Source organism: Ambystoma mexicanum, chromosome 6p, assembly GCF_040938575.1.
Source record: "Ambystoma mexicanum isolate Mex_15411 chromosome 6p, UKY_AmexF1_1, whole genome shotgun sequence".
Taxonomy (NCBI): Eukaryota; Metazoa; Chordata; class Amphibia; order Caudata; family Ambystomatidae; genus Ambystoma; species Ambystoma mexicanum.
In genome coordinates, this window is record NC_090935.1 from 967510408 (window position 1) to 967531761 (window position 21354).

The 21354-nt window shown below is 44.2% G+C and overlaps 1 protein-coding gene across 1 annotated transcript in view; it reads left to right on the top strand.

Moving 5' to 3' along the window:
• Positions 1–21354, top strand: part of SNX2 (sorting nexin 2) — a 625746-nt gene that overhangs the window by 513238 nt on the left and 91154 nt on the right. Inside the window, exons 12-14 of the mRNA XM_069625578.1 lie at positions 10407–10550; positions 14817–14897; positions 15014–15085. Coding sequence (XP_069481679.1) covers positions 10407–10550; positions 14817–14897; positions 15014–15085 — 297 coding nt within the window. The remainder of the gene's footprint in view (positions 1–10406; positions 10551–14816; positions 14898–15013; positions 15086–21354) is intronic.

A 21354-nucleotide genomic window follows, 5' to 3' on the forward strand; every position in this document is an offset into this window, starting at 1 on the left:
CAATAAGAAATTATCAACCATTGTATGATTAGTATGATTTGGGTTTCATTTTGAACTTTGGTCTTGTTTCTTATTCATGTCATTTGTGTCCTTTGACTATATGTATTCCCCTAAAACACTGGTTTTAGGGTTTTTGATATATTCAACACAAATATGTATTTTTCACTTTTGTATATCAAAATAAATTCTATTTTGAGATACTCTTGGTGACCTTTGTGCGCGAAAAAATATTCATAAATAATAAATGTATACAGCCTATAGTGTTTTTAGTAGTGTAGTGATTTTCTTTGTTGATTATTGATCCTAGCCAGATACGATAGGAGCTGTGGTAGAAGCTGGGGCCTATTCTGGAGTTCCTCCCCAACGATAAGAGGATGGAGGCAATCGCTCTTTTTCAGGAGGGTGAAGTAGCGTCTGATCACACCATTACAGTGGCGTTGGACGTCGCCAACACAGGGTTCCGGGAGATGGGAAAGGGTGTCTGCCTTCGTCGACAAAGCAGGATGCAGGCCATGAATTTCCGGCAGGTAGTCCAGGTCAAAGGTGTTGGACATGCATTTCAAAGGAGAGAACTTGTTGTGGAAGGTCGTTTGAGTCCCACCAGGCCATCAAGGTGGATACGGAGATGGCCTGTTCCCTGGATACTCTCCAGCAGCAGCGCTCTTCTTTTCGCTCTTCCAAAGGAAAGTTGAGCAGGTGTTCCAAAGGGTTCTCCGCTTCGTACCGTCAGCCCTCCAGATCCATGACTCAGGAGGCCTACAGAGGTCGTTCCCAAGCCTACGGTATTGGCGCACAGCGTTGCCGTTACCCGCAGTGCAGGACGCCGGCTCCGAAACAGGCCTGAACCGGCCGGGACGTTGGGCACCCACGCGTGCACCCCGGTGTGCGGCCGGCTGATGAGGTTCGTCAACGAGTGGAGGAAAATCACCACTGACGGATGGGTGTTGGACGGTCTCTCGCACAGGGGCACACCCTGGAGTTTCAACGCAAGTGTCCGCGGATCCCTCAGATTACCCTTCAGGAACATCACATTCCTCAGCTCCTGGAAAAGGTACAGGCCATGCTGTGAAAAGGGGCGATGGTGCTAGTTCCCCAACGTCTGCAGAGTCTATTCCAGATACTTTCTGGTCAGAAAGAAAACAGGGGGCTGGAGGCCCATCCTAGACTTGCGACATCTTAACAAGTACTTGGAAGTCCCAAAAGTTGAGGATGGTCACGTTGCAACATGTGCTCGGCCAACTGGAGGAAGGTGACTTCTTGACATCGCTGGACCTAGAGGATGCCTATTTCCACATCCCCATTCACAAGAAACATTGAACATTTGCAATGCCCTTGCCTCTCACTTCAACTCTAAAACCCAGGACATCCTCTACTCTGCTCCACCCTACTCTCCCCGTCTCTGCTTGCTGTCCCTCCTCCAGCTACCCCCCCCCACCCTCTTTCTTGTCCTTTCCTCTTTTCTCCCCTGATGAGGTTGCTAGACCAGTCCGATCTATGAAAGCCTCATCAAAACAAGTCCATCCCTGCTCCTCTAAAACCATTATGGACCACATTGATACCCTCGCTCCGGCCCTTTGTGATTTCTGCAACCTCTCGTTTTCTTTCCCCTCCCCTCTGAAGCACTCCATTGTGCATCCTCTGCTCATCAAACCCACAGCCGATCGCTCTTGTCCGGCTCACCCAATTTCCATTACTCCCCCTTTGGGTAAACACCTGGAAAAGCTGGCCATCGCTCATTCCAATTCTGTTGGCTCTCTCCATGACCACCAATCTGGCTTCAGAGCTGCCAGAAGCACAGAAACTGCTCTCCTGAGCATCAGTGACCATCTGCTCTCCAACCTTGACTCTAACATTCCCTCTGTCCTCATCCTACTTGATCTCTCCTCTGCCTTGGACACGGTCAACCATACCACCCTGCTCAACCGTCTTTGTGACAACCTGGGTATCACTGATCAGGCTCTGGCCTGGCTGACCTCTTTCCTCTCTGATCGACCCTCCCAGGTACAACTTGGGTCCTTCCTTTCATCGATATCCCTCTCTACCTGTGGTGTTCCCTGGGGGGTCTAACCTCTCGCCTTGGCTTTTCAACCAATGCCTGGCAACTCTCGCCTACTGCATTTCCATTTTCTGCTCAAACTTCCAGTGCTATGCTGATGACACAACTCCTTTTCAGGCTGCTCTCTGCCATCTCCTCTCCCTCCCTCGTCTCTGATTGCCCAATCACTATTCAAAATTGGTGTTTTTGTCTAAATGCCAACAAGACTGAGATACTCCTCCTGGGTACACCTTCACCATCCTTTCCCCCTCACTCTGGCTGGCCTCCCTTGGCCCCCCTCGTGCCCCTACCTGCGAGACTAATAACCTCAGTGTCAACTTTTACTCCACACTTTCCTTCACCGCCCACATTTCTGACATCTCCAAAAAGTCAAACTTCTTTCTTCACCTCCTCAGAGGTACTCTCCCTTTCCTCTCCTTCCCCCAGAAGCTCACTGTCTCCCAAGTTCTGGTTCTCTCCAGGTTGGACTACTGCAACAGCCTCTTTCTAAATCTACTTACCTCCACTCTCCGCCCTCTACAGCTAATGCAGAACCGGACTGCAAGACTTTTCCTTGGCCTCAAGCCCTGGGATCGTATCTCTCCAGCTCTGAAATCCCTTCATTGGATCCCAGTGGATGCAAGGATTACATTTAAAACCCTCTGCATTGTCCACAAGGCTTTCTGGGACCTGGGTCCAAAATGCCTTCAACTATCCCCCTGTAAATACCTCCCCTCCCGTGCCCTTTACTCCTCTACTTCAAATTCCAAAAGGGTCAGTCTTTTTTCAAAGAAACGAGCTGGGGGTAGATCTGTCTTTGGCTGGGGCCTCCCTTTGGAACAGCCTCCCTGCCACCTTGAAACTTAAACCATCTCTGCTTCCGGAAGCACCTCAAGACCTTCCTCTTCACTTCTTCCTTTGCCCCTCTTCTCCCCTATTTTCGCTCTTGGTACTGTGCACCTGGCCACCCACTGTCCTTCTGGCCCAGGTACCTGCTCACCCTGCCTCCCTCCTGCACTGCCTCCGGGCCACCCATTACACTGGGATCTGTATCTGTACCCATACAGTCCCCCACCTTTCCTCTGCACTTATCAGATATACCCTATCTGACCAATCATACACTTGCCACTTGCTGGCTGCACTACCACCTTTACATTGCCTGTATTTATTTAGTTATTTCACTTATTTATTCTTTTCTCCTCTGTTCTGCACTTTACACTTCTCCCCCTTGCACGCACTTTCCCCCTTTTCCCTTCTCCATGCACTTGCGCATTCTTAATATCACTGGGCCTAGTCAGATCGCTGTTTTTATTTTTTTTGTTCTCCCTTGTTCCCCTCCCTTTGCTTGGTCGCACTCTGACCTACTTGTGTACGAGCGTGATATAAGTAAAATATATCCTAACGTTTCTGCTTTTCATAGTGCAGGGTCAGCACTACCAGTTCAAGGCTCTGCCTTTCGGATTGAGGTTGGCCTCCAGAGTGTTCACAAAATGCCTGGCACCATTGGCGGCCCATCTACGTTTACAGGGCATACACGTATACCCGTACCTTGACGACTGGCTTACCTGGGCCCGCTTGTGGGAATTGTCTGTCGGACACACAGCGGCGACCGTCCAGCTACTGACGGATCTGGGATTCTCCATCAACTATCCAAAGTCCTGCTTAACATCATCGGAGAACGTGCTGTTCCTAGGAGCTAGACTCAATACGCTGTCCTGCCTGGCGTCGCCCTCGGAGGAGAGGGTAGCAGCCATTCAAGGGAAGGTGCAGCGGCTGATGGCGATGACAGCCACGGTGCGGACCATCAAGTTGTTACTTGGCATGATGTCGTCCTGCATCTACCTCATACAGCTCTGCAGGTTTCAAATGCTACCTCTTCAGGAGTTCCTGGGTTTCTGGGTACAGGTGTCCGGAAGCTTCGCAGACAGGATCCTGCTCGACCAAGAGTTCCTTCGGGCGATGATGGTGGGGTGTTCGTTCCTAGATCGCCCAGGGCATGGGGGGGGGTTCAAAACCTTCCATACCAGGAAACGGTCACCACGGACGCTTCCCTGGAAGGCTGGGGAGCCCACACCGGACATCTGAATGCCAGAGGCCTGTGGCTGCCCTAGGAGAAGGATCTCCATATCCACATCCTGAAGCTACGGGCAGTGTTCTGGGCCCTCAAGTCGTTCCTTCCATCTCTGAAGGGCAAGGTGCGGAGGATCTTCAGACAACACCACCACCACCATGTTCTACAGCGGGGCATTCAATCCCCAGCATTCTCCAAAGAAGCGCAGGACTTGTGGCGCGGGCCGTCGGACAAGAGATGTTCCTCATCCCTCTACACCTAGTAGGATTCAAGAACACCATCTCGGATGCTCTGATCAGGGATTTGTGCTCCTGCCACGTGTGGGATGTATTGACCCACTCCGCTGTGCTATGCGGAATCTCTTGCCAGTTATGGGGAAAGAAACAGCAACAATGGCGGCAAAACCCTTGTGCGCGCCAAAAACCCACAAAAACCTCCCAAAACCGTGTGCTTCATCACGCAAAAAGAGGGATCACAACCTGCCACCCATGGCGCATGTGCAGGGGAAATAGAGCACACCCTGCAGAAATGTGCCAGTGGATGCCATGACCAGCAAACAGAGTGCAGAGAGAAAAGCAGCACTTTGCAAATACAACCCAAAAATGTGCCTACAAATGACATTTGCTTTGTTGCCAAAAACTCCAAAATGCCTACAACATAACACTTCAACATTCACAATCTTGCCTGGTGCTAAAATCCATGTATCAAATGAAACGTTGTGAAACATACAGAGTCTGAAAACTGACCGCCTCTATGCCAAATTCTGGGTGCAGTACCCGGGGCTGCCTGACTGACGGCTATCAGAGGAGGAATGAGAAGCTTTACAATGACCTAAAACTCAAAAGTCTGCTGAATTAGCAAACATAGACAGGATTGCCAAAAAGGAATACAGATTTTAGTTTTGATTCCACAGATTCTAAGGCCAAGAAAGAAATGTATTTGTATGTGATGCAACAGATGTGGTTTTTGCTAAGTTTAAAAGTTAATGAGCTTGGCTGACGCTGCAAAGAACTGGAAAAGCAGGTTTTTTTCCCAGGAGGGCCTTCCTCTCGCCAGAAACTCATGGGGAGGTGTTAATTGCAGGTTGGGACAGAATCTGCTCTACAGAGAGCAAAGGAACAATGACAAAGTTGCAGCCCAGGAAATTGGAAGTGTGAAAAGGGGTCGTAAATGGCCTCTGGAAGGAGCAAGCAAGCAGGGGGATTCCTTGGACTGCAGGGAGACAAAAAGAGGCAGAGCCAAGTGACCATCTGTTGCTAAACATGAACAAAGAACACATTTTAAAAGACTCATAACTTGCTGTTCAAAATGGTGAAAAATATAAAAATGACAAGTTAATTTAATTTCTGGCTGCATGTGTGAAGAGGCTGCAGAACCGTGTGACATGTTCTGGGCCGGAGTGGCAAGAAATATGTTTTTATGCAAAATGTATTATTGTTAGAATTGTAGGAAGTCTGAGGATTGTAAAGCAAATCATAAAACCTGACGTCACCCAGCCTTGATCCAATCACTCAAATTGCAAGGCGGAGATGAAGTGGGTCACAGGGGCTAGCTTAGCTAAGCCGGCCCAGACACCCCCTTTGTGATGTCATTTTTATAGCATAAATGGAGACAGCTGACAACACATGGGGACAGACAGATCCACTCACTCTGCTGATTCTGGCGGAGCACCCTGCTGCTGAAATGTACATCTTCCTTGTTCCAGACTCCAGAAAGTTGGCAAAGCAAAGGCCTATTGCATAGCTGAACCATTCTCAGCCAAGCCTCAAATTCTAGAAAAGAACCCCAAAAGCCTAGGGGAAGCATCATAATATAGCCGGGCGTGCTGTTAATGCTTGCCTGCTGAATTGAAATATCTCCAGAACCAAGAAGGACAGATCCCGTCCAGTTCTGTGCCGTGCTGTTGCCAGAGCGCCTTGGTGACCATGTCCAGTCCGATGTGCCCAGCTGTCAGTCCCTGATAGATCCGATGGTCCAGAATCCTGATGGTCCAAAATCTTAAATCCATTTTGTTTTGTGAGTATTAACAGGAAACTGGAAACTGTTGATTCCTGTGCATTATCTTGTCCCCTCCTAACCTCTGAACTATCCTTACTCCCATAATCAGTAACATCGTCTAAATCTGTAGTGAAATCCTATTCTGTCTATCTGTAATAACATCCTTTTCCTAGTCATTTGTCAACTTTGATCTATTAATTTCATTGGAGTGACCAGCCTAGCACTCCAAGGTGGACAGCGAGGAACCAGGACTGAGTCGCGAATCACTCCTGACTCTTACGTTGTGCCGTCCTAGTGGCTTGGCTTGGATGCTCTAGTCCATAGTCAATATTTTTTTGATTTTAAAACTGAAGCCTGTTTCCATTCTCGCGTCTATCTCGCAAAAACGACCTTTACTAAAACCATTATAACTCCCTCCGTTTTTGTGATAGAAACAAACTTCTACTTGTACCTAAGATCTGTAGCTATCCATAGAACCCAATACCGCATTTCAAAACAGTGCGGTTCTCCCGTTCTCGCGAATATCGCGCAAGGAAAAGTTTGCTGCGATTATAAAATCCGGAGAAATGTTACACGTGTAAAATAAATTTAAACTGCTTCCGACTTGGATTTTAAGATTGCAAATGTTTTCTGCTGACTAAGTCATTGCTTATGCTTGGGTGCAACTGTTCAAAGCGGCTCCCATAGGAATTTACAACAATTTAAGCATTTTTCCACACATTTAGAGTTTTTGCTCAGCCACTTTAAAAGTCATTCTGGCAGGTGAAAAGCCCACTTCGTTTTTCTCTTTCTGTGTAAGGGGCAAGAGGTAAGTGAGACACTGTGATCTGTACTATTTCTGAATACCTGCTATCTCCTCAAATATATTTAAATTTGCTTATTGGTGGGTTTAGGGGTGTTGTAGGGGGAATTTGTAACCATTGTGCTATCTGATCTGAAACCAACACAAAAGTATTATTTTCTGTGCTGCATTTGTTTAGCTCATGACTTAGTCCTAGTGTATTAAATATATAATTCTGTGTTCTGTCACCCCATTGGTGATTGTTGTTTACCTATTAATATATATATGTATAGTGATTTTAATCTTAAATAAATAAATAAATAATACCTCTAACAAACCAGCCTGATTCCTGGTCCAGTGTGAGCCGGGGTATTTTTAAGTAAGGGGTGTGATACGAGTAGTTCATCTTTCAAATAATTGAATCCATATATCAAATAAGTTTTTCCACTGCACTGTGCACTAGGCCGAAAGCAGAGTGTATCGCCTGATTGAAATCCTTAACACGTGAGTCAGCAGGACCAGGTGGACCGCATCTTCGCCAAGTGGGGCAGGCCCAGATTGATCGGTTTGCGACGGCAGCGAGCGCCAAATGCCATAAGTTTGCCAGCAGATTCGACCAACCAAGGAGCCTGGGGGACGCAGTCCCCTTCCTGTGGGAAGGAATGTTTCTGTACGCATTTCCTGTTTCCTCTCATGCTACGATTCATCAATACACTCAGACAGTGCCAATGCATGATGATACTCATCGCCCTGGCTTGGCCGAGGCAGATTTGGTATCCGGACCTTCTCAGCCAGTCAGCATGGATCCTGCAGCCCTAGAGTTTGCAGCATAAGGGTTGCTGGTGGACTGCAGGGAGGTCCTCATCAAGGCCAGGGCGTCGTCGACTTTGAAGTGCTACAAGTGGAAGCGTTTTGGTTGTGTTGTCTGTCTTGGAAGATTACCCTTCTGAGGGTCACGTCCTGCAGATTCTTCCATACTTACTATCCTTGGCCAAGACCGGACTGGCGCACATCTCTCTCAAGGTACATCTGGCAGCTATCTCCCGCTACACAAGGTCTCCAGGAAGGTCTTCACTTTGGTCTCATCGACTCGTCAAGGAGTTCCTCCATTTTTTTCTCAATCTTTCCCGTTGGTTAAGGCTCCTGTCCAGTGAAAAATGGCTTTGCTTGTGGCCATCAACTCCGCCAAGAGGATGGGTGAGAGAGATCCAGCCCTTAACCTGCAAACAACCATACCTGACTTTCCATGAATCGAGGGCAGTGCTGCGGACGCACCCCTCTTTCATGCCGAAGGTTTTGTCCGAATTCCACCTCAACGAGCCTTTGGTGTTAACAGTTTTTTTCCTGAAGCCTTCGTCACCAGCTGAAAGGGCCTTGCACTCGCTGGACATTGATCGTGCCTTGAAGTTATACGTGACGCGCACAAAGAGTTTTCGGAAGACTTCACAACTGTTTGTGAACTTTGGTCCTGTAAACCATGGAAAGACCATGTCCAAGGCTTCCATTTCAAGTTGCCTCTCCGGCTGCATCACGCGCTGTCATAGGTTGGCGAACTGACCGCTGCCTGGCCGTCCGAGAGCCTACTCCACCAGAGAGATCACTGATGGACATCTGCAGGGCTGCTACATGGAGGTCCACGCAGACCTTCACAAAGTCGACAGGGATTCCAGGGAGGACTCAAGTCAGCCAAGCAGTGCTATGCAGTCTGTTCGCTTGACGTGAGTCTGTTCCAGAGGTAAGAGTTAATTGCTTCCGTTGAGCCTTGCCACCGCCTGTGGTTGTGTAATGTTGTACTGCTATGTATTCGTTATTCATGAGCATGTGAATCCATGCCAGACCTCATGCTGGAGAAGGTTTAAGTTACTATTGTTCTCCAGCATGGGGCTGGCATGGATTCACATGCAAACCCTCCCTCCGACCCGATCTGCGGCTCTTCTTGGCCATAATGCCACTTTACGTGCTTACCAAGTCTGAAGATGGCTGCCAGAAAAGGGGCTTAGGGGGAGCGCTGTCATTGGATGGGGCCGTATGAACCAGAGGACAGTGATTGGTTTTAAGGAGAAAAACAGTGTTTGAGTGAAAGTGAAACTGTTTTTTCTTTTACCAAGGTTTACCAGCCTGACAGGGAATATTCTTGAGCAAGTGAATCCATGCTGGAGAACAATGGTTACAGGTAAATGGCTTAAACCTTAGCGGTCATCTGCCCACATCACGACCAGTGTTATGATCTTGTGCCTGCGGCAGCTGACATCATAAGCAGGGGCATATGCTATGATTTGTTGCGACCAAGGCACTTCATCTAATCTTGATTGTACTATCACAAGATGACAGTTCGGCACAGGTGCGATTTACTGATACTAAATCACTGATACTAATACTAATTGTTGAAAAACGAAGTTATGCTTTGCGAAAAAAAAGTTTAATACATTGATATATGTTGAGAGGGCTGGCATCTCGAGTGGTCATGTTAAACATGTGAGTTAACCTTTCCTTCTAATTTATAATGTGTGATTTCTTTTTTAGAAATTTACCATTCCAATGCTTTTGATCTCACACTGCTCTTCTGGATTTTTATATGCGTTGCACACATTTTGTAGAGTTTTTCTTATGTTTTATACATATATTATTTTCTCTACTATATGGACCACATGCTAAATGAAGCAAGGGTACTTGTAAATGTTTTCACAAAAATGTACTTTGTCGTCACATAGTCCTTTTGTACAATGTTCACCCATGGTTTTTCTTCATGCACTGATTCATCATTATATGAAGGTGCTGCAGTCAAAATCAACTTTCTTGATATTTATGTACAGTACATTTAAGTGTTACTCCAAAGCATCTTTTTTATCCCAATGAACGGTTGCCTTTTGTTTGAGCACACACTTTTCAACCTGTTTATACGGGGGTGTCACAGGGTTAATGCTCCCACAGAGAGAAAAAGTAGCACAACCACTGTTTTTATGACTTGACTGTACCTCTGCTTTTCATGTCTCGGAATCCATTTTGCTTTGTGTGTTCTCAGTTTGTCAGACTGCACAATTTACTCTCGAATTTCAACACTTATGACTAGAATTACCAGTATTCACTTACCTGCACCATCTGTTTGCATTTGTGAAATTGTGTTGCATACAATTCTATCCGAAGCACCAAAACAAATTGATTTGAAAATTGTACATTTACTAAATATATATTATGTCTTTGTACTAAAGCATAGCTATTCCATTTTTGTAAAATGTGTAGTTCTTGTATTTCATGTTTACGGTTAGCTGTGTATAAGGAAATCTATCTCTTGTTGTAGTCTATCCACTCAACATTTCATGGAAACGTGTCTTGTACATGTATATCACCCCTCCCAACCGTTTTCCTGTTGAAAGATTTGGAATATATTGCAAGAAAATCACCTAGATTTACTACTAAGCCTTGATAAATGTATTAAAGTATATTGTATATAAAAGTAATAATGAAATTAAACAAGAAAAGCTTTTTGTTACTAAAGTTTTACTGAACCTTTTGCCTTGTAGGGTGTTTTTGACTATCGAATGAAGTGCTGGCAGAAATGGCAGGATGCTCAAATAAACTTGCAGAAAAAACGAGAAGCTGAAGCCAAGCTCCAAGTTGCAAACAAACCTGATAAACTTCAGCAAGCAAAAGATGAGATCAGAGAGGTAATTAATGGTTGGAAAAAGTTTTTGCAATTATGTAGTGCATTTATTTGATACATTTAAATTACCCGCATTGCATGTGCCCGCTATTAGCATTTTGTCATTCCTTCTAATGCATTTCCTAGCTTTTTTACCTTTAATTTTGGCTTTGAGGTAAATACAATTATTTTCACAATGCACTGCATTGTGAAATTCCGAAAACTACATTGAAAAAACATCTACGCATTTTAACATCTGAAAATTTGGTTTCTAAGATATTATTTCAGTCGTATTGTAGCATTTCCTTTGGGGATAGGAAAAATAAACATGTTTGTAAGTTCTAGTAGTAGTTTAAAAATAAAATGGGCCTGTATAAGGTTTTGAACTGCTAGAAGGTACCCAAAACATCCTACACATGATGGTATTGCTTCCTTAATTTGCACTTTGTGCAGGATTAATGGTGTCGATCCAAGCTTCTGTTAACTGCAGGTTAAAGTGCCAACAATTTTAACAGCATTTGTAATGCTGCAATGGAGCATTTGGTAGTTGCCTCTACAAGTGCAATCTTTTATCATAAAATAACTCTTGCTGAGTTTGGAATTGGCAAAAATAATATATTTGAAAGAAATGCATACAGTTCAAGTGCTGTGTTTCGTGAAATGCATTTTCAAACTGCACCATAGCCTAGAATTTAAAAGGAAAAAAGATCTTAATCCAAGGCAAATTTATTAAGTGGCTCCACAATGATTGCCATTAAGACATGTAAGTTTCTAGGATCTAGAGTGAGTCTTGAGAGGTCTTGATTGATAGTGTACCACCAGATATCCAAGGTAAACAGGCATATATTTCTTCTATTTTTGGTCATTGGTGGAATAGTATTTTCCTATTGAATACCTCCCTTGGCAACTCTTTAAGCCCCCCCCCCGCCCCAATTCCCTTTGTGTCATGTTCTGCAGGAGACCAAATGTGCAGCTGGGGCTAAATGTTGGCCGTTTTTAACACCTTCACGTAGAGCACATGTATCTCTCCAAGTCAACTACAATCTCAAATCTGTATTGATTGGTGAGTTGTTGGTAGCTCAGCAACTGATGCATATTTGTTTTATTACTTGCTCTGTGTTCCCAGGAAATTCATGAAAAAGCAAAATAAAGACAGAATGTTATCCATTCAAGACCCAAATGTGGCACGCTCCAGTTTTTGTTTGAACGTAACTAAATCAGTTTTCTAGAGTTCTCAGTCGATAGAGAAGAAACGTTCCTATGCTAAACCTTGGAATCCACATGCCTACGTACCTAAGCAGTATCAGTCTTCTAGTCACTCTGAACCTTTTTCTGTCCCACTACCCAAACAAATAGGACAGTGAAGATGCATTCCTGTACGTTGGTACAGCTGGCCCATTGTAAATGCTCAGAAGCAAATCTAGGCTGGGCAGGTTTGTGCTTTTCAGTTCTGTGCAGCTTTTAAAAAGTTGCATAATTTCTCTCTGAAATGTTTTCTGATCTCAATTCTTGGAGCTCCACTTTTTTATGCTGCATTTACTAATGCATCAGTGTTTAACTTTAAACGTGTTTGGTGTTGTCAGTGAAATCTGAATTTCAAAGAATGGAACGTTTATGCATTTTAATTTTTTTTTGCAATGCTTCACAAGGAAATTGAAGAGGTAGGAATATCTGTTTTTGTTTATTTTTTGTGACTGGACACACAAGTGGTAGCAATCAGTGTTTAGTGCCAATTTTCATACATTAAAAATACAAGAATGTTTGCATTTTCAGTAAAATTTTGTTTTGGTTGCATCATTGGTCGCTTTTCATAGTTCATCCCTACACTTATGACATATTTCTTTACTGAAATTCCAAGCCGAATCCTGCTGATGTGGAAAAACATTGTTAAGCTACATTTTCATTGGTATTTACTCCTATTTAATTTCAAATAGAAGACAATTTCCATTGTACTTTTCCACTGCTTTATTCTACCTCCAATATATGCCAAAGTAATTATAGACATGGAGATTTAACAAGAAAAGCCAGGGTTTCGTAGTTGCTATAGATTATTAAAATGTGTTTTCGAAATGTTTTGTACATATCTTGAGCTTTATTGAAAGTCATTTTCAACTGAAGGAAGTAACTGTACCAGTGTGTTTGTTACTTTCAGGGAAATCAATTTACAAAAATGACCGAGGTAGCTGAAGTTGTGCCAGACATCACATGACATTTTACCCACCGTACCCTCACATGGCCTTTGTAACTGACTTTATACATTAAAAAAACGAAATAAAATAATCTGAACATTAATTAAATACGCTACCTACTGGAGCTGCTAGGACTATTTTAGATGCCAACCATATTTTAGTATGCTGCTCTCATAAGCCAGGGGTGAGAGCCATGATATGCCAGCAGAATCAACGTGAGAGCCACTACCTTAATGTCAGTATAACTTTGTATGTCCAGTTACTGCCATCTTCTCATAATAATAGCCTACCATGCAAGGTATTATCATGTGTAAGATACATCCTGAACTATCCAAAAGGGAAGTGGTGTCAATCTTTGGAAAATTTGAATAAAAACGTTTTCTACAGATATTTCTGTCCCCCAAAACTTATTTGCAACAGATTGAAACTGGGGAAAATGTCTACAGATTCCAAGTGACTTTTTTCTTTTTTTTTTTTTTGGAGGGGTGGTGTCCAACGGGCTGGTGAATCTGTACACTGTGGGTTACTCCGTTTTTTTTATTTCATTAACCTTTAACCAACACATCCCCAGACACGTCCATTTTGCAAAGCGCATAGTCGATTAAGGAAGTTTACTTTCTTTTTTTACTGTGTGACTGATTTGTGAATCAGTCGCAAATTGTGACGAGCGCAGTTTGCAGATGTTTCTGGTCGCAAATGGATTTGCAGCCAAGTAACATTTTTTAGACTTAAAACCTATTTTGTAATATGTTTTACATATCCTGGTGCTGACCCGGCTCCTGCTTGCTTTGCCCTGCTTCCTACACTCTTTGCGCCACCTGCCTCTCGCTGTTCTTCCCATGCACTCTTTTCCCCGCCCGCCTCTCCCTGCCCTCCCCTGTGCTCTATGCCCGCTCATTCCCCTGTGCCCACCCCTGCCCCTGTGCCTTGTCCCCCCGGTCTCTGTGCCCGGCCCTCCCCCTGTTCCCTTCCCTCCCCAGTGGACTCCCCTCCCCCTTTGCTTTGTGCCCTACCCTCCTGCTCTGTGCCTGCCCCTCCCCCTGTACCCTGTGCCCTCCTCTCCCCCAGTGCCCTCCCCTCCCCCTGTGCTCTGTACCCTACCCTCCTACTCTGTGCCTGCCCCTCCCAGTGTGCTCTATGCCCCCCCCACTCTATGCCCCCTCACCGAGTTGCACAGTTGGTCATATAGTCAGGCCTGGCCAGCCGCTGGCAATATGCGTGTATTTGAAAATCATGTGGTTCACATTGCATACATTATCAAAGCATATGTTGTACAGTACCTTAAGTAAATACAATTAAATACATTCTTTACTTAAGTTACTCATATGCGCTGAGGTACGTAAGCTCGAACTGCACTCTGGTCAACAGCATATACCAAAATGTAACCTTGCCAGTTCCTGCACTGCACATGGCCACACACTCTGCAGTCTCCCCTGCTTATGACTCATTGGTCAAAGTCCACAGTCCCGGGATTCTATGCCAACACAGAGGTACAGCATATGATATGTCATTTATAACGTGCCTGTAAACAAGCGTTTCTTGCAGTACCCCTATTGAACCGTAATTGAAGTCATGATTACCATCAATCCATGTATGATTTCTCACATAACAATCTAGCCTTCTGTTTTCCATTCTGATCCAGTAGATTAGCTTGATATTTAATAAAATAAACCTGTGACATTTGATGATGAAACAAGTTGTCGTTTTATGGTGCAATTACCTGTGGGATTACTCCCTAAACATTGTACGCATTTTACATATTCATAGTAATACACATTATTACCATTGATCCCTGAAAGTAGTTCTATTCAATTGTGCTTTAGTCTAAAATGCTGAAAATGTTTTCTACTGTCTGGAGTATTGAATTCATAGCAAACAAAGGAGATTTCAAAGTTACATTTTGCAGGAATATGCTTGGTTAAAGAACTCAACAGAAAATCAAGAAAGATTTTAATGACATGCTTCCCCTTTGTCATTAACAAATGGAGCTTTTCTTAGTTATTTCAGACCATGTTTTATCTGTACTAAATTTTCTTTTTTGTTTCAGTTGTTGATAGCAAATTGCTTTTAGTTTACCCATGTCCATATTTACTTTCTCTCAGTGGGAATTAAAGGTTCAACAAGGAGAGAGGGAATTTGAACAGATCTCAAAAACCATACGCAAAGAAGTTGGAAGATTTGAGGCAAGTATATGATGGACACTGCATGAGCACATACTTGCATTATATAATGTGCCAAAACATTGGATTGTTGCAAGACCTACTTGTTATCAGATTACCAACCTATATTTTTGTTACAGAAAGAGCGAGTAAAGGACTTTAAAACTGTCATCATCAAGTACTTAGAGTCATTAGTTCAAACACAACAACAGGTATGTTTGTTAGTTTGCAATGTAACCTTTTTAATAAATCATCAGTTGAAAGAAGACAGTGGTTTTGGCTGGTGAACTTGCATATGTAAGGGATGTGCACTTTGTTGTCTTTTTTTATTTTATATTGCTAGTAATTTTTGACTCGCTGGATAGATTTGAAAATTTCCTGAAACATGTGACCATAAATCTTTATCGCCCACGTTGCATTGCAGAATTGAGACTTTTCAAAAGTGAAAACCTGCCTTTTTTGTTTGCGCTCCATGTGAGCAAAGCGGCAAGTTGGAACAGAAAAGCGTTGAATGTTTGTTGGAGGTAAAATGGGTGGTCCAACTACTGTAATAGATTCGAGGTGCTTTTGATTTCAACAGTAAACCTAATGGGGAGACGTGGGATATTCCGGCTAGAGAGGTCCCTATGGTCCTCTTGATCTTCCTGTGGGATCCCTAGCACTAGCTAACCCCTGTGATGCTCCCAATCTTCGGCTAATGAACAGTAATACCTACCGTCTCTCTTTCAGGACTGTATGGATAACCTAAAGTCTATGGCCTTCTCCAACTCCCTCTGGAAATGTTCTAAGGAATTATCCCACTCCCGTTGATGGCTGACTCCACAGATTCTTTCCACTGTTTCCTTCCTCACTCACACTTTTTCCTCCTGTGACCAACTCCCTACCTTCACTTTCTTACCCATCAATCTAACTAATCTCCTACTACCTGCGCTCCTCCCCTCTTACTCACTAGTCTCACTCCCTGTTCCCGTCTTTTTTCACTCAGTTATTCTCATCTCTTCTCTCTCCCCCTATTGTCTACTCTCTCTCTCCACCTAGTTTCAACACTCTGACTTCTCCATGTCCTGACCTTTCTACACATTTGCCTCATGTCTGCTCCCTACTAGCTTCCTCCCTTTACTCTCCACCCTCACCACTACTACCACCAACTTTGCTCTCCCACCACCCTACTGTCACACTCTCATGCAGACAGTTAGACAGATTTCCATACACTCCCCCTCTCTCTAATCCCCTACCTCTCACCTCACCTTTCTCTATCCTTTTATCTCTTTCAAACACCTTTCACACACTCCTTAACACTATACTTAATTGGTACCACTCTCTCTCACACTAACCTACCTGTACTCTTCAACACCACTGCAACAATATCTTCAGCACTCCACTCTTCAACTCCCCGCCTGACCTCACTGGAGCACTGTTCCTCTAGGTTTGTCTTCAGCAGGCTTTTGTAGCCCAATCTGCCTTGTCTCTGTGCCTCTCCCTGAATTCTATTGCTCTCCCTGGTCACCTGCTCTGTTTGGCCAATTTCCTTTTACTCCTTCCCCAGGGTTTCGGGATTGCTTTTCACATGTTTTAAATGTCACAGTAAACCTCTCACCTTCTGGGCCTTTGACATTGTTCCCATCCCAGCAGAGAAAAGCATATGATTTTCTCAGCACACCTTTCCTGAACCAGATGAGGTTGCCTTTTCCCCCTTGTGGTGGTTCTGTCTAGCGGTGAGGGGCTGGGATCCAAAGACACAATATCTGGAATCTTTGATATTGAGTGTTCTGTACTCATTCATTTGGTGCTGTGGCTCCAGTTCGTCTTCCTTGTTGCCCTCTGGGAACTTCTGGGATTTATAGTACTGCATTTGGGACACAAGAAACCTGGCCAGCACTGAGGCTGACATGCATTGTCTATGGGTAGGGGTACAATTGCTTCCATCCCGCCTCCTGCGTTTTTGAGAGTCTGCGACTGGGGGTGGGGACGGTTGTCCCCCTTAACTCCCTCTCCCTCCCTCTGGAGTAGGGTCTGCTGAGGTAGGACACCACCTACTCCAGGATGATTGAAGGAGGGTGGGGTGGTCACTGCTCCCTGTGACAGTGTCATGACTGTCACAGTAGCCTGGTGCCCCTAGCCATAATCTAAGGCCATGATAAGTGGGCTATTGTAATGTGGTCAATGTCCAAAGGCCCCGATCACGGTTCTGGTTATTCACTAGTGTGGGTGATATAGGCAACAGACTTTTATTGTAATTGTTGAAGAGTGGGCTTGGCCCACTGCCGAAGACCTTGATCAGTAAGCTCTAGAGAAGAAAATGCATTACAAACAACTTAACATTCTGTGAAAGTACATTAGTTAAGATAGTTAACATGGTCCAATTCATCACAACAAAACCCATGAAATTCAGAGGGTGTGGGAAATTATGACAATTTTGTCCGAGTCACTCCGATGCTCAGCCCATGAGCACCTCCATATAATCACAGCAGGGATCAACAATGGGATCAAAATGATATTATGGGTGACTGAGTTAAGATTGTCATTACTTCCTACATCAAATTTCATGGGGTTTGTTGCGATTAATGGTATCGTCTTAACTCTATCTTAGTTCTTTCTCTGAATATATAAATGTGTATAAAGACAATATGCATGTGCACAAACGCACCATGTATAATCCATTTCGATTTGATTTGTAACATACAAGTTTTTAGCACTTTTTTTTTTAATCTTTTGCCACCCTCTAAAATGACGCAAAAGGCTTTGAGTCAGGACAAATATGTATTCTTTTTTTTAAACTTATTTTATTAATTTTATCAACAAAACAATTTACAACTAAACTTGCAGTATTCGTAATAACACTTTTTCTTAAAAACATTGTGTAGGTCTTATTCTGTTTACTGCTTCCCCTTACCCCTCCCCCCGTTCGAGCTTACTCCTCTTCGCAATTTACAGCTTCTTCTGCCAGAGTTCCGTTCCCCATGTCCTCGCCAGATTCGTCGTCGCTCGACCAATTCTGGGAGGGTCCGTATAATGTGGCTATTAAGTGTTTCCAGGCTGTCAGGGTTTCTGCCTCTTCTTCTCCGCCTCCATCACCCGCTTCTTGCCACACTGCTGATTCAGCTTCTATCCATTTCTGTAGGTCTGCCCTCCAGGCTTCCATCCTAGGTCTGTTACAAGCCTCCCAACCCATGGCAATTCTACGCTTGGCAAGTATGTACGCCAAGTCTTTCAGTTTACTTACATGTTTCAATTGGTGTGGCCTTGGGAATCCCCCTATCAAGCATGCCCACACTGATTCAACATCTATTCTTATCCCTTTCTCTTTTAACCACCGGGCTACTTCTTCCCAGAATTTCCCAATTTCAGGGCATGCCCAGAACATATATATCATCCCCGCATTTTCTTCACAACATTTGGGGCATACCTGTCTCTTTGCGTTTCTAAATTTGGCTAACCTCTGAGGTGTCATGTATGCTCTGTGGGTTATGTATAATTGGATTTGTTGTAGCCTTGCATTCCTGGATACTTTCTTATGGTATCCCTAAGCCCTCTCCCACATCTAATCACTCATGGGTACCCTGCCTCATCTTCCCAGTCATATCTTAGTTGTGCCACTTTCCTTCCCTACTTTGGACATCGGTAGTTCATATAGTCTGGATATCTCTTGTCCTCCTTCTGCTACATCATATATAGTTTCTATGGTAGCATCAGGTGACTCTCCCAGTGTTATTTCTGACCATCTCTCTCCAATCCGCCGCACAAATCTGTTATGCCATATATTGTCCAGCATGCAACCCCGTCTCCTCCATAAACCTCTCAAATGCAGTAATCTCTCCTTCCTGCCATATGTCTCCCATTGTTACAATTCCCACCGGTTCCCAGTATCTTCTGATTGTTTTCATTAGTTGACTATCCCCTCCCGTCAGTACTACCAGTGGTACCTGTGGAGAACACGGGGTTGGCTTCTCCATGGCCTGGCAAGTCCTTTGCCATATCTCCCACTCCAATGCCAGCATCTTCGAGCGCTTTTTCACCTCTAGTTTGGGCAGCCATATTATTTCTTTCAGATAGTACGGCGCACACTCCGTTTTTAACAATCTTGATTCTGAGGTATGGTCTTCTGATAACCATTTGGCTATGTATTGTAGTTGGCTAGCTAAGTAGTAGATTCCATAGTTTGACAGTTTTATCCCACCTTTATTATGCGTGTTTTGCAACTTCCAAAGGGCAATTCTGTTCCTAGTCCCCTGCCATAGAGATTCTCTGCAAATGCTTTGTAGTTTAACAAAGAACCTCCTTGGTATCAGGTATTGGATATTCCTGAAGAAGTGTAACAATCTCGACAGTACTACCATCTTCAGTAGCGTACCTCTTCCCATCATTGCCAAGGGGAGCTTGGTCCAGAACCTCATATACTGTTTTTGATATTTTTGATTGCTTTCTCCGTGTTGTGTTGGTGTTCTGCCTCAACCATATGGTAAATGTCTATCCCCAGGTATCTAAACGTGCTTGTTTCCCATGGTATTTGCAGAATTGGTAGGTCGTCCCTTGGGACGCCTATATATCTCCCAAGTGGGAATATGCATGACTTCCGGGGGTTCACTGCTATTCTGGATAGCAACACAAATCGCTCCAGTACTTCCAGGATGTAATGGGGGTTTTCTTCCGGATATCGTAAATATAACAGCATATCGTCTGCGTAAAGTGAGATCAAAGGCGGTTCCCCTTTTATGCTAATCCCTATTACCTCATATTGCTGTCTCAAGTATATTGCCAGGGGCTCCAGTGCCAGAATGTACAGCATCGGGGACCACGGGCATCCCTGTCTAGTGCCCCTGCTCAATTGCCACCGTTCTGAAATAACCACCCCCGTTTTGACCTTAGCTAGTGGTGCACTATACAGTAGTTTTTTTTTTTTTGTTTTGTTTAAGGTACCCAGGCCCCATTCCATATTTGGTCAAGGCTGCAGTCAGCCAGGGCCTTTTAACAGAATTGAAGGCTTTTATTGCATCCAATGATACAATTTCCATCTCGTTCACATCCCCTTTTGTGTATTCTATCACCCTGTGCAGTCTTCTGAGGTTGTCTGATATGTTCCTACGCAGGACATATCCTGTTTGATCTTGATGTATCAATTTGTTAATGACCCGTTTCATTCTGTTTGCCAATACTGCTGTATTTTACTATCTTGGTTCAGCATCGATAGTGGCCTGAACGATCCGCAGTCCTTTCCTGACTTACTGGGTTTGGGGAGTGGAATAATTATAGCTTCTCTCAGGGATTCTGGTAGTCACCCTGTTTCAAATGCCTCATTCAGCATGTCTAGCAGTGGGGGAGGCACCTCTGTTTTGTACATGTTATAAAACTCACTAGGGAGTCCATCCACCCCGGTGTCTTGCTCGTGGCTAGTTGACTAACCGCTTCTTCAGATTCATCTCGAGTGATAAGGGTCTCTAGGTCCTCCTGCTCTTCAGCGCTTATTTGTGGCATGCCTATGTCCTCCAATATGTCCATCAACTCCCCACTATCGCTCTCACCTTCATGCGCGTACAATTTTTGGTAGTATTCCAGAAACTCTCGGTTCACTCCTTCTTGGGTGTCTATTATATGCCCATCCTCCCTCATCACCACTCTAATTACAGGTCTGGGGGTATCACTTTTGTACAACCATGCTAGCATCCTTCCAGGCTTGTCACCACCTGCATGTTGCCCTTCTACATATTTTTTATAGTTCAGATTACATAATCTTCCCCAGTGTTCTGCGCACACTTGTTCCAGTTGTCGGCTCGTTTCAGCATCCTCTTTGGTGGTTCTACCCCTACCCAGGACTGTCTCTAGCTTGGTTTCTGCGTCCTGCAATTCCTTTAATATTCCTCCTTGTAGCCCTTTGGACTTAACTATAGCTATCCCCCTCACTACCTCTTTGAAGGCTTCCCACAGTGTGCCGGCCGACCCAACACTCCCAGTATTGATCTCAAAGTAGCTTATAATTTCTTCTCTTAGGTCTTCCCTGAATATCGTGTCTTTCAGTGCTTCAGCTCTGAGTCACCACATTGGAATCCTGGCCCTTGGAGGTCGGTATTGCCATCCTCCCATCTTCTTCAACCATGGACTGTTAACTGAAATGGAACATGTGGCACTACCCAGGTTATCACCCCTCTAGCATATGCCGAGTATGTTGCAGTACATAGAGTACACGTCACAGTAGAGTTAGTATTACAGACATGCCCTGTCGACTCAAAAACAAGTGATGCAATACTATGCACCAAACACTAAATGTCGCTTTATGTAAAGCATGTGATTCTAAGCAGATCTACAATGCTCAAATGTATATATAATATTAATTCTGCCTGCCAAGCGAGTTGGAACAGCCTCCATTTGTAGGTGGATCAGAAGAAGTTGTCACATTAAGAACTTTTGAGAAAAGCAAGGTGACTTAATGTGTAACTGCCACACCCGAGAACTTTTTTTCCACTAGAGTGGCAGGTCAGATTCTGTT